General features: G+C 44.0%; 1 protein-coding gene across 3 annotated transcripts in view; it reads left to right on the forward strand.

Annotated features, from left to right (window-relative positions):
• atg10 (ATG10 autophagy related 10 homolog (S. cerevisiae)) overlaps positions 1 to 12,596 on the forward strand; it is a 233,172-nt gene that overhangs the window by 35,850 nt on the left and 184,726 nt on the right. For all 3 annotated transcript variants that reach the window (XR_011889435.1, XM_072281042.1, XM_072281040.1), the window contains exons 3-4: positions 3,699 to 3,830; positions 4,780 to 4,905. Coding sequence is in view for 2 of the 3 variants with exons in the window: in XM_072281042.1 (XP_072137143.1) it covers positions 3,699 to 3,830; positions 4,780 to 4,905 (258 nt within the window). In the remaining variant the exon portion in view is untranslated. The remainder of the gene's footprint in view (positions 1 to 3,698; positions 3,831 to 4,779; positions 4,906 to 12,596) is intronic.

The following is a 12,596-nucleotide window of genomic DNA, read 5'->3' on the forward strand; positions in this document are numbered from 1 at the left end:
CTTGAAATTGCTCACTCTCTCCACTTCTGATCCTTCTATGAGGATTGGTATGTGTTCCTTCATCCTACCTTTCCTGAAGTTTTTGTTGAGTGCAAGATTGTTGATGCGACACCATTCCACCAGTTGGTATAACCCACTCCTGTACACCTTCTCGTCTCCATCTGAGATTCTACCAACAATGGTTGTATCATCAGCAAATTTATAGATGGTATTTGAGCTATGTCTAGCCACACAGTCATGGGTATAGAGAGAATAGTGCAGTGGGCTAAGCACACACCCCTTTTGACCCCAGACCAGCAATGATTAAAATTGACCCCGAAATGCATTGTGTGTCAGTGGAATCACACATAAGTCATAGGATCAGAATTAGGCCATTCAGCCCATTGAGTCTGTTTGCTATTCCATCATGGCTGATTTATTATCCCTCTCAACCTCATTCTCTTACCTTCTTCATTAACCTTGGATGCCCTGACTAATAATGAATGTATTGACCTCTGTTTTAAATACACCCAATGACTTGGCTTCCACAGCAGCTTGTGGCAATGAATTCCACAGATTCACTATCTGCTGGCTAAAGAGATTCTTCAGTTCTAAAGGGATATGCTATTCTGAGGCTTTTTTTTCTAGAATGCCCCATTATAGGAAACCTTTTCTCCACCTCCACTCTATCTAGGCCTTTCTATATTCGATAGGTTTCAATGAGAACTCCCCTCATTCCTCTGAACTCCATGAAATACAGGGCCAGAGCCGTCAAAACCTCCTCATTTGTGAACACTTTTCATTCCTGGGATCATTCTCATGAACTTCCTCTGTTCCCACTCCAATGCCAGCATGTCTCTTCTAAGAGAAGTATGGATGACCAGTTTCTCTTCCCACCATCCTGCATCATTCCGATCCAGACGACAGTCAGTGTGAATCAGAAATAATGTCCCGCTGACAATCAACGCCTGCACACCTCAAGGATGTGTGCTTAGCCCTGGCAGATGGAGATGAGGAGGCGCGTAAGAGTGAGATAGATCAGCTAGTTGAGTGGTGTTACAACAACAACCTTGTACTTGACATCATTAAGACCAAGGAATTGATTGTGATCTTCAGGAAGCTGAAGTTGGGAGAACACGCACCAGTCTTCATTGAGGGATCAGTGGTGAAAACTGAGCGGCTTCAAGATCCTGGTTGCATTATCTCTGAAGATCGATCTGGTCCGGACAGATAGATGCAATTACAAAGGCACACTAGCAGTCGTACTCCGTTCGGACATTGAGGAGATTTGATATGACACCAAAGACTAGTAAATTTCTACAAATGTACCATGGAAAGCATTCTAGATTGATGCATCATTGACTGGTATGGAGGCACCAATGCACAGGATCGGGAAAGCTGCAGAAGGTTGCGAACTCGGCCTGCTCCGTAATGGGGACTACCCTCACCAGCATCGAGGACCTCTTCAAAAGACGATGCCTCAAAAAGACAACATCCATCATGAAGGACCTCCATCACCCAGGACGTGCCCTCTTTTCATTGCTACCATCAAGGAGGTGGTACAGGAGCCTGAAGACACACACTCAACGTTGTAGGAACAGCTTCTTCCACTCTGCCATCACATTTCTGAATGGTTCATGAACACTACCTCATTATTTTACTCTCTTATTTCACTATTCATTGACGTTTGATATATTTCTCCTTCCAATATGTAGTAATTTTTCTATGTATTGCACTACTGCTGCCACAAAACAAGAAGTTTCATGACACATGTCACTGATTTGGATTCTGAATACTTAAACAATAAGACTAGTTATAAAGCACATTAAACTTCACACTTGGCATCAGAATTTCCCAGCCATTATTCGGCAAAGTTTATGTACTATAGTAATGTGGACACAATAAGCATTATAAAAACCATCAGAATATCATACCTTTTTTCATAAAATCTGGCTGAAACGTGAAAATTTATATTAGATTTTTAGTTTGCAATGTAACGGTTTGATGTAATTATTTTATTTCCATCTTAGTAATGTAGTTTTTTGATGTTATTAGGCATTTCAATGTATCCCCTGATATTTGGCTGTGGATGTGAACTTAAAGACTATTTCGTTCTTGGTATGAAAATATTAGGAAACTCTAAGCTAATCCCACGCCACCCCCTCAGATTTGAAAGGAAAAGATTTTGTCCACATCGTTACTCCTTTGCTGTGCTCTATTTTAGCCACGTAATCTATTATGCACATCTCTAAGATTTCACCAGACGAGAGGAGAGGTACTAATGGCTGTGACTTAATTTGCTGCCACAGATTGTGATCAATCTGTACGCTGCTTCATGAGGCTGTGGGGAACAGAGAAACATCAGAATTAGTGAAGGTTGTTTTGAGTTTTGCTTCTGTGCTTGGGCTCACTTTATCAATGTAGAATCGGAAAAATAATTACAATGTGTTTTTTTTTAGCTATACTTCAGAGCTAGATATCTTCTGCTGCTAATGAGTGCTGATATCTGAAATTTAGTAAAATTGCTCGAGTAGTGACAGCTGCAAATAGCCATTTTGTTAGGTTGGTCACAAGTGGCACGGTAGCATGCCGGTTAGTGCTTCACTGTACAGTGCTAACTGTAAGGTCTGGTGTTCGATTCCCACCACTGTCTGTTGGGAGTGACCGTGTTGGTTTCCTCTGGGTGCTGCGGTCTCCTCCCGCACTCACACCTACGTTTAGAGCTTGTACGTTGTAGGCACGCTATGGTGCATTGCGATACTTGCAGGCTGTCCCACAGCACAATCCTTGCTGATTTCATTTGAAGCAGCCATCACATTTTGCTGTGTGTTTCGATGTACTTGTGACAAGTAAATGAAGGTGAACGTGAGAATGTGAAGAATCGGAGTTTACCCTGATGGTGAAGCAGCCGACTGATCTCAGCAGGTATAGATGACTGCTGCAATCCTGTTGTTTGCTGTAAGGTCAATAGACTCCCTGTACTGTTGGGTGGCAGGATGGAGAGACGTCCCTACCAAAGGAGGTGTAAGGAGCTCCTTCCCTCATCGAGCCTGCACGTCGGCCTTGGGCAAGGTGTAGCACCTGCTTAGCTCCCCTCCCCACTCGATCAGGGTCACGGGAAGCCATGGGAGCAGGGGGTGGATGGTCATCTGGGCAGCCGGTGCACATCACAAGACCTGGTTATGTGACCACTGACATCGGGCAGACAACCTGTGAAGAGTATTGATAATGGCTGGGGTCACCCGTCTAGTAAAGGCACTGCCTGGAAGAAACCATCCCTGTAGAAAAATTTGCCAAGAACAATCATGGTCATGGAAAGATGGTACTATACCTTGCCCAAAGATGACCCGCAGGCCAGTGGAGGGAAGGAGCCCCTTTGGTAGAGACATACCTCCACTCCGACACCCAACCTGTACTCAGTACTCTGACTTATGAAGGCCAACATGCTTTTTCAATATCGGTCAGGCTGACAAGGGATGGTAGTAAACGTTAATCCGTAATGGATTTGTATGTGATTTCCAGTATCTGTTTATTGCATGAATCAATCTCCTCTAATGGTTCCTATTCCACATCACACCCACTTTTTTGAAACGCAAAATAATTTTGGTTGGCTTGACAACAGATATTACATTTCCAAACTAACTGAGAGTTGTTGTTTGAAGTTGTTGTTTGTCCTGTGTTTGAGATCACTGATATGATCACTTTGTTTTTGTTCTTAGTGTCTACAGATGTCGCATAACGTTATCAAAAGCAAACCGATATGCTTGGGAGAGCAGCAATTTCATCAGTTCTGTAAATTATTTATGAAGCATTCGGATGAAATCTCCAATGGCTGGCAATGGAAGCTAAAGGTATGATGGAGGTTAACACGGTTCAGTTAATTTGGATCGGTAGCTTTCAGACATATTCTACCCATTCAAATGCATATTTCCATATTTCTCCGCTTCCGTGATCTTTGAAAGTGGAACAGCAGGATCCATAACAGTGTGAAGGAACAGAGGGATCTTAGGGTAGATCCCTCAAAGTTGTCGTGCAAGTTGGTAGGCTGGTGTTTAAGATGTATTGTTTTTGGCCTTCGGTAGGTGGGGGACGGAGTTCAGGGGCCACAAGGTAATGTTGCAACTCTATAAAACCCTGATTAGACCACCCTGGAGTACTGTGTTCAGTTTTGGTTGTCTCATTATAACCATGAGGTAATGTTGCAATTCTATAAAACCCTGGTTCGACCACCCTGGAGTATTGTGTTCAGTTTTGGTTGCCTCATTACAGGAAGGATGTGAAGCTACCGAGAGGGTGCAGAGGAGATTTTCTAAGATGCTGCCTGGATTAGGGAACCTGTTTTATGAGGGAAGGTTCAGCGAGCTGGGGCTTTTCTCTTTGGAGCGAAGGGGGATGAGAGGTGACTTCATAGAGGCGTACAAGATGATACAAATACAGATTGAGTGGACAGCCAGTGCCTGTTTCCAGGGAAAAAAAACGGCTAATAGGAGAGGCCAAAATTTTAAGGTGAAAGCAAGTATAAGGGGGTTGTCAAAGGTAAGTTATTTTTTACACAGTGAGTGGTGGGTGCATGGAATGCCATCCTGGGGCTGGTGGTACAGGCAGATACATCAGGGGGCATTTAAGAAACTCTTTGATAGGCATCTGGATGATAGAATAACAGAGTGCTATGTAGGAGGGAAGGTTTAGAATGATCTTGGAGTGGCTTTAAAGTTTAGATCAATGTGTGGGCCAAAGGGCTTGTACTGTGCGGTAATGTTGTGTTTTATGTTAAAATCTATATTGTGTCTATTTTCACAGCACAATGAGGGGTACATGGTAAAGGTACAGCTGAGGTGTAAAGATTCCAAAAGCCACCTGTGCCCAGGAGATCATCGCCATCAAGATATTCCGTGCACTGATGCAGATCCTCTTTCTGAGGAGGAGGTAGGGAAAACTGAAATGACACATTTTTAGTAAATCGTTTTGGATTCTAAATACATCAAAATGCTTTAGATTGTATTGTCAAATTTATCGATGAATCTTCTCACAGTCACTTGTTACAATGATAATAGGACATTAGTCTCACGGCCTTTTGTGAGAAGCCAAGGTTTACATTAGTGTTGTCAAGAATGAATCCTTAAGCTCAGAGAGAATAAATTGAGAACACAGCGGGAGAATAATGATGACATTTCCCAGAAAGGATTCTGGTGGATGAACGTAAGTGTTTTTACAGTGCTATATTTCATTAGGAGTTTGAGGAGATTTGGTATGTCAACAAAGACTCCAGCAAATTTCTACAGATATACTGTGGGGAGCACTCTGACTGGTTGCATCACCTCCTGGTATGGAGGGGCCACTGCATAGGATCAGAAAAAGCTGCAGAGAGTTGTAAACTCTGCCAACTTCATCATGGGCACTAGCCTCCCCAATAACCGAGTACTTCAAAAGGCGACGCCTCAAAAAGTTGGCATCCATCATTAAGGACCTCCATCACACATGCTATGCTTTCTTCTCAAGTGCTACCATCAAGGAGGAAGTAGAGGAGCCGGAAGACACACACTCAGTGTTTTAGGAACAACTTCTTCCTCTCCATCAGATTTATGAATGGATAATGAACCCATGTACTTCTTTCTCACTATCTTTTTTGTTCTCTTTTTGCACTGCTTATTTAATTCAATTTTATACATATGTATAACTGTTGCCAAAAAGTTTCTAACCAGTATCACTTGCATGCTGTTAGACACTATACCATGCTTAGAGCGACCAGTTTTTAAGTAGTGTCAGTTGCATGAGTTTTTTTCACTGATAATTGTCAAGAAATAAGCAGTAAGACAATTCTGAACTGTTTTACTCATTGTGGTTTCAAGCATTCAGGCTTGTGGATGCCAGAAATGGCCGGGAGTGAAAACGAAGCGATTTCACTACTTCTGCAAGCTAGGACCTATGAAGAATTTGAAGGGATTGGCAATCATTTTGAATGTTACAATGAGAATGAAGATTTGGAGGATGCAATCATCAATAGCATTGTATGAAGGCGGTCCATTATCTGCACCAGGTGTCTGTGCTGTTGGAGCCTCTTCTGTGATATAGATTTTGTCAAGGATGTTGATGTTAGTTCGCTGATCTAGCCAGAGATTTGGAGGATTTCCTATTGGTGATGCCTCTAATGCTTTGAGGTCTGTACTGTTGTGGTACGTGTCTCAATAGTGCACGGGAGTGGGAGGATTGGGGCTGGCAAAGATTTCATGGCATGTTTGGGCTCTTGACCTTCAAAGACTTTTGTTTAGATAATGGTTAGCTCTAAGTCAGCTATGAATTTCATCTTCAATGTCTGCCTTTATTGAAAATTTCTTAAGAAATGACACATGGTCCCATATAACCGTTCGGTTCTTGAACCAACTAGCACTATCTTAAACACTACAGTTTATGAATGCTCTGATCACTTAGCAGTCCAATTAACTTTATTCTTGTAAAAGTTTTGTCCTTGCACTGTACTACTGCCACAAAATAAAAAGAAACACTTCAGTGACAGTAAACCTGATTGTGGTACTGAGTATTCAGAATTCAGATTCACTTCCATCAAAATATAAAATGAAGTGTGTTGTTTGTGTTATCAACCAGCACAACCTAAGGTAGGTTCAATGGTTCAATTTAATATACAGCCTGAAGTTCTTACTCTTTGCAGACATCCACAAAACAGAAAAGCCCAAAGAATGAATGACAGGGAAATATTAGAACCCCAAAGCCCCTCCCTCCCACTCCCAAGCACAAAGCATCAATCCGGCTCTGTGTGTGTGTGTGTGTGTGTGTGTGTGTGTGTGTGTGTCTCTCTCTCTCTCTCTCTCTCTTTTACTCTCACTCACACTCACTCTCTCTCTCCCCCCCCCTCTCTTTCTCTCTCTCTCTCACACACACACACACACACACACACACACACACACACACACTCTGTCACCCCTTCTACAATGAGAGGGGAGACCAACAGCTTGCTGTCTTGACGTTACAGTCTGATGCGACACTTATTCGAGCTCACCCAACTCGAGGAGGGAGGGAGGGAGATCTTGCTCGAGTGCAGAGGCCTCTGACAGCCGCACTCGATGTTCCGATCCCCCACAACGCTTCAGTTGCAGTTGGTGACACCGGCGAGGAACCGGGTCCACAGGGGCGGTGCTAGTCAGCATGCCTTCCAGGCCACTCCTGAAGATATCAAAAAACAGCTGGTCAGGAGCTCTGTGAGTGGGAGCGGTAGTTTAAGTATAGCTGTAGATCACAAATTCCGACAGGCCCCAGCCACCATGAAGAGGAAAAAAGAGACATTGAAGAGAGGAATTTCAGTGGTTTCGCAGATGAGCTCAAAGAAGTTTGCCCTCTGGCACCATCTTAGCTCCTCCCCTTCTCCTCCCAGAATGCCTGTGGGTACCCCACTATCAGGCACTGCCTTCTTCAAAGGCCTCGTCAGTCACAAGGTAGCCTTGCCGATCATCTCAGCACACACAGCACTGGAGTGGAAGGAAGCCGGCCTCATTCTGAGGGTTAGCCTTGGCAAGCTAGAGTCAGGCCAATACTGAGAATAATTGAATCCAACTGGAAAGTTCCACTACAGCCTTCCAGACGTGGCTCTTGGGTGTAAGATTCAAATCTCCTCACCAGGAAAAAATGCACAGATCATTCATCGGGAAAAGCCCAGGCCTTCTTTAACGCTGTCCTTTGGGTTAGTACAAACCCCACGCCCCCTCTTTTTGACGCACATTCTTGAACTACCAATGGTTCTCTTGCTGATTAGAAGATCAGTTCCCTCGGTTAGAGTGATATTCCAGTCCTCTGTCATTTAGAGAAATACCTGTCACCGTCCACTGGCTGGTAACCATTCCTGTCTACTCTGCTGACTTCCCACTTTCTGTAAATCACAGCTGCTGAAGCTACAGATTTCACAGCAGAGTTTTGGAGAAATTTCTCCACCTCTTCAACACAAGAGATTCTGCAGATTCTAGAAATGCAGAGCAAAGCACACACAATGCTAAAGGAACTCAGCAGGACAGGCTGCATATATGGAGGGGAATAAACAGTTGAAATTTTGGGCCAAGACCCTTCCCCAGGGCTCATCTCCTCATCTTTTTCTACATGGTTTACCCCTTGTCCTTGGACTGTATCATTCCTGCATTGAATCCTGTTAATATCTTGTAGGGCTTTGAGTGCCCTTCATGTTCATCTGTAGATATAATGTTAACCAGCCTCACCTGTCCAGAGCTGTACAGGGTTGTAAAAAGCTGCAAAGGGTTGTCATCTCAGCCAGCTCCGCAGAGACACCAGCCTCCCCACCATCGAGGACTATTTCAAAAGGCGATGCTTCAAAAAGGCAGCACCCACCTTTAAGCGCCCCAACACCCAGGACATGCCCTGTCTTCACTGCTACCATCAGGGAGGACGTACAGGAGCCCAAAACGCCCTATCGATGTTTCAGAAACAGCTTTTACCCCTCTGCTGTCAGATTTGTGAATGGCCCACGAAAACTATCTCACCATTTTTGCTCTTGATTTGCACTATTTATTTATTCTTTTAATAATAATTTTATTGTAGTTTATAGTGCATTTGATGTATTGCACTGCACTGCTGCTACAAAACAACACATTTCAGTGATAATGATCCTGATTCTGATTGCCTGTACGTGTTAGTCCTACCATCCCAGGACTGAGTGCAGCCAATGTTCATCGAACTCTCTCTCTCCGTAGCAACACGTTGTTGGTCTTTTTAATTGCCCGCTGCGCCTCAATGCTGACTTTTACCGACCACTATTCTTGGTGCACTTCCCCTTTCCCAGTTTTGTGCTGTTCAGATAACCTGCCTTCCCCTTTTGGGCTTTAGCATGATGAGGCTCACATTTACCCCCTAATGCTCTACCACTGTATCCTAACACCCTGTCCACGTCTACCCGGAGTTTCTCTCGATCCTCCTCACACCTGGTGCTCCCAGTCAGTTTTGTGACATTATATTAATTCATTCCTCTGAGTTGTTACCAAACATTGTAAATAACTGGAGCCACAACCTTTAAAGTTCAAAGTAAATTGATTATCAAATACGTATATGTAACCCTAAATGCAAGAGATTCTGTAGGTGCTGGAGTTGCAGGGCTACACTGGCAAAATGCAGGAGGAGCTCAGCAGGTCAAGCAGCATCTATGGAGATGAAAAACAATTTACCCTCTACTAACTTGAGATTTATTTTCTTGCAGGCATTTATGGGGGGGGAGTAATAGAGTAGAATTTATGAAAAACTATACATGAAGCAGCACACACAAAATGCTGGAGGAACTCAGCAGATCAGGCAGCATCTATGGAGGTGAATGAACAGCCGACGTTTTGGGTCGAGACCCTTCGTCAGGACTGGAAGGCAGAGCCAGAATAAAAAGGTGGAGGGAGGGGAAGGAAGATAGCTAGAAGGTGATGGGTGAAGCCAGGTAGGTAGGAAAGGTAAAGGGCTGGAGAAGAAGGAATCCAATAGGAGAGGAGAATGGACCATAGGAGAAAGGGAATGAGGAGGAGACCCAGGGGAGGTGATAGAGAAGAGTGGAGAATAGAAGAAGAGGGGAGGGGAGGAATTTTTTTTTTAACCAGAGGGAGAAATCAATATTCATACTATTGAGTTAGAGGCTGTCCAGAAGGCATATAATGTGTGGCTCCTCCACCCTGAGGGTGGCCTTATCTTGGGACAAGATGAAGCCGTGGACTGACATGTCAGAACAGGAATGGGAATTGGAATTAAAATGTTTGGCCACTGGGAAATTCTACTTTTGGTGAATGGAGTGGAAGTGTTCGAAAACAGTCCCCAGGTAAGTCGGGCCTCACCCACATAGAGGAGGCTGCATCGCGAGCACCAGACACACAGAGACTGACAAACAACCAATGTGCAAAAGAAGACAAGTTGTGTGAATAATAAAAAAAATTAAAAATAATACTGAAACCATGAGTTGTAGAGTCCTTGCAGGTGAGTCTATCGGTTCTGGAGTCAGTTCAGTATTGAGGTGAGTGAAGTTATCCACTACAGTTCAGGAGCCTGATGGTTGATCCCTGTTATGGGAGACCTTGCTGAAAGCCTTCTTAAGGTCAGAATGCACCACATCCACCTGTTCTCTCTCAGCTGCTCTGCTGGTTACGTCCTCAAAAAAAAACCATGACTGTATGGCGCACGACTTAGCTTCTGTGTTTCCCTGACTCTCCCAGTGGGCTCAGGGTAACATGGCATTTAGCATGTTGCTTTACCGTGCCAACGATTGCAATTGGGATTCAATTCACACCGCTGTTTGTAAGCAGTCCGCTTGTTCTCCTCGTGACCATGCAGGTTTTCTTTCAGTGCTCCAGTCTTCTCTCACATTCTGAAGACGTGCGGGTTAGGATTAGTAAACTGTGGGCATGCTAGGTTGGCACCAGAAGTGTGGCGAAGCATGAGGTTTGCCCCCAGCATATCCTCAGACTGTAATGGTCTTTGATGAAAGATGGCACATTTCATTGTAATTTTCAATGTACTTGTGACAACTTAATCTTTAATCTGTTATTACATCTTTTATAATCCACTCCGCATTTTCCTTGCTACCCATGTCAGGCTAACTAGTCTATAATTCCATTTATCCCTTTGTTTTGTTGACATTGAGTTTGAGGTTGTTATTGCAATACTGCTCAACCAGATGTTCCTGTATACTGACTCATCCCCACCTGCCATTTGGCCAGTAACAGTGGTTTCATTGGCAAATTTACAGATGGCATATTGGAACTGTGCTTAGCCTCAGTATGGCTGTGAAGAGAAGTAAACAGGCAACCTCGAAGTGCACCTGTGTTTCGGTCAGCGTGAGGAGAAGATGGTATTACTGATCCATTCTGATTGAGACAAGCTGATGAGGAAATCAAGAATCCAGCTGCAGAAGCACAGATCTTGGAACTAGGGTGTAAGTTATATGGGGTGATCGTTTTGGTGAACAGCATTACCGATGTCTTGATGATCCAGACTGAGTGAAGAGCCAGTGAAACGTTATCTGCTGTGGACCATTGTGGCAGTAGGCAGGTTGAAATGGATCCAGGTCACTTCCGAGGCTGGAGCTGATTTGTATCGTAGCAGTGTCTCGAGGCACTTCATTACAGTGGATATTGGTGCTACCAGCCGGTAGTCATCGAGGCAGGTCACAGTGTTCTCCTTGAGCACTGGTATGACAGATGTGAGAGATTGAAGATTTCCTTGAATACGCCGGCCAGTTGGCCTGCGGAGATCTTCGGCTATCAGCCACGTATGTTGCTCGTGCTGGATGGTCTTTGCGAGTTTTACCAGCACTTCCCGGGCCATTTCCTTCACTATTTCAGAATACTGATGATCATTCCCTGCGGACTTATTAGCTTTTAATCCTGTTAGTTTAGGAGTTGAAAGTTGGGTTTATTGCAGTATGCACGTGTGCAGGCAATGAAAATGTTCCCAGCTGCATTATCGTGGTTACATCGCATCAGATGCACAGCGTTGACAACAAAAGCTTTGGATAGCATGGTAGCACAGAGATTAATGTAGCATTATGACAGCACGTGACCCAGGCTGCCTGGGAGGAAATCAAACCATCAGGGAGTGGAATTTCCTTTCGCAGTCACCTCTGTAAAGTGCAGGTGACGGCACGGCTAAGTGTAGTGCTTTCCAATACCAGTAATTGGGGTTTAATTCCCACCGCTGTCTGTAAGGACTTTGTTCATTCTCACCGTGACTGCATGGGGTTCCTGCGGGTGCTCCAGTTTCCTCCCACATTCCAAACATGTGCGGGATAGTAGATTACTTGGTCACATGAGGTGTAACTGGGCGGTGTGGGCTCATTGGGCCAGCAGGACCTGTTATTGTGCTTTGTATATGAATAATAAAAACATAAATTATGCACAATTTTTAACAAAAAAAACACAATTATAACCAAAAAAAGTCCATTGTAGTTCAAAGTGGTCATTGTGTTGCTGTACCAGGATACTGATTACAGTTGTGCTGGCTGGATCAAGAACCGAATGGTTGAAGGGAAGTAGCAGTTCCTGATCCCAGTGATTTGAGACTTTGGACTTCTGTACCTCCTCCTGTAGCTGCGAGAAGATGGCACAGCCCAGGTGGTGGGGGTCTTTGATGATGGATATTGGCTTCCTGATTCAGCTCCATTCTCATGTAGCTAGAACATGGAACATGGAGCAGAGCACAGTACAGCACAGAATAGGCCCACTAGATTGATTTTATTTCTTACAGCATTCACATACATGAGGAGTAAAAATCTTTCTGTAATGCCTCCATCGAAATGTGCCATGTGCAATCATAGTAATTTATAATAAATAGAACAGTCAATGTAATATAAAGTACACCATGATACCAGTCCTTGTGCAGGATTCCCTGGAGGTTAATTTGTAGGTTGAGTCTGTGGTCAGGAAGCCAAATGTGATGTTAACATTCATTTCAAGAGGACTAGAATATAAAAGCAGGGATGTAATGTTGAGACTTTATAAAGTACTGGTGAGGCTTCACTTGGAGTATTATGAGCAGTTTTGGGCCCCTTATCTTAGAAAGGATGTGCTGAAACTGGAGAGGGTTCACAGGAGGTTCATGAAAATGATTGCTGGTTTGAAGAGCGTTTGATGGCT

The sequence above is a fragment of the Mobula birostris genome, chromosome 17 (assembly GCF_030028105.1).
Source record: "Mobula birostris isolate sMobBir1 chromosome 17, sMobBir1.hap1, whole genome shotgun sequence".
NCBI lineage: Eukaryota > Metazoa > Chordata > Chondrichthyes > Myliobatiformes > Myliobatidae > Mobula > Mobula birostris.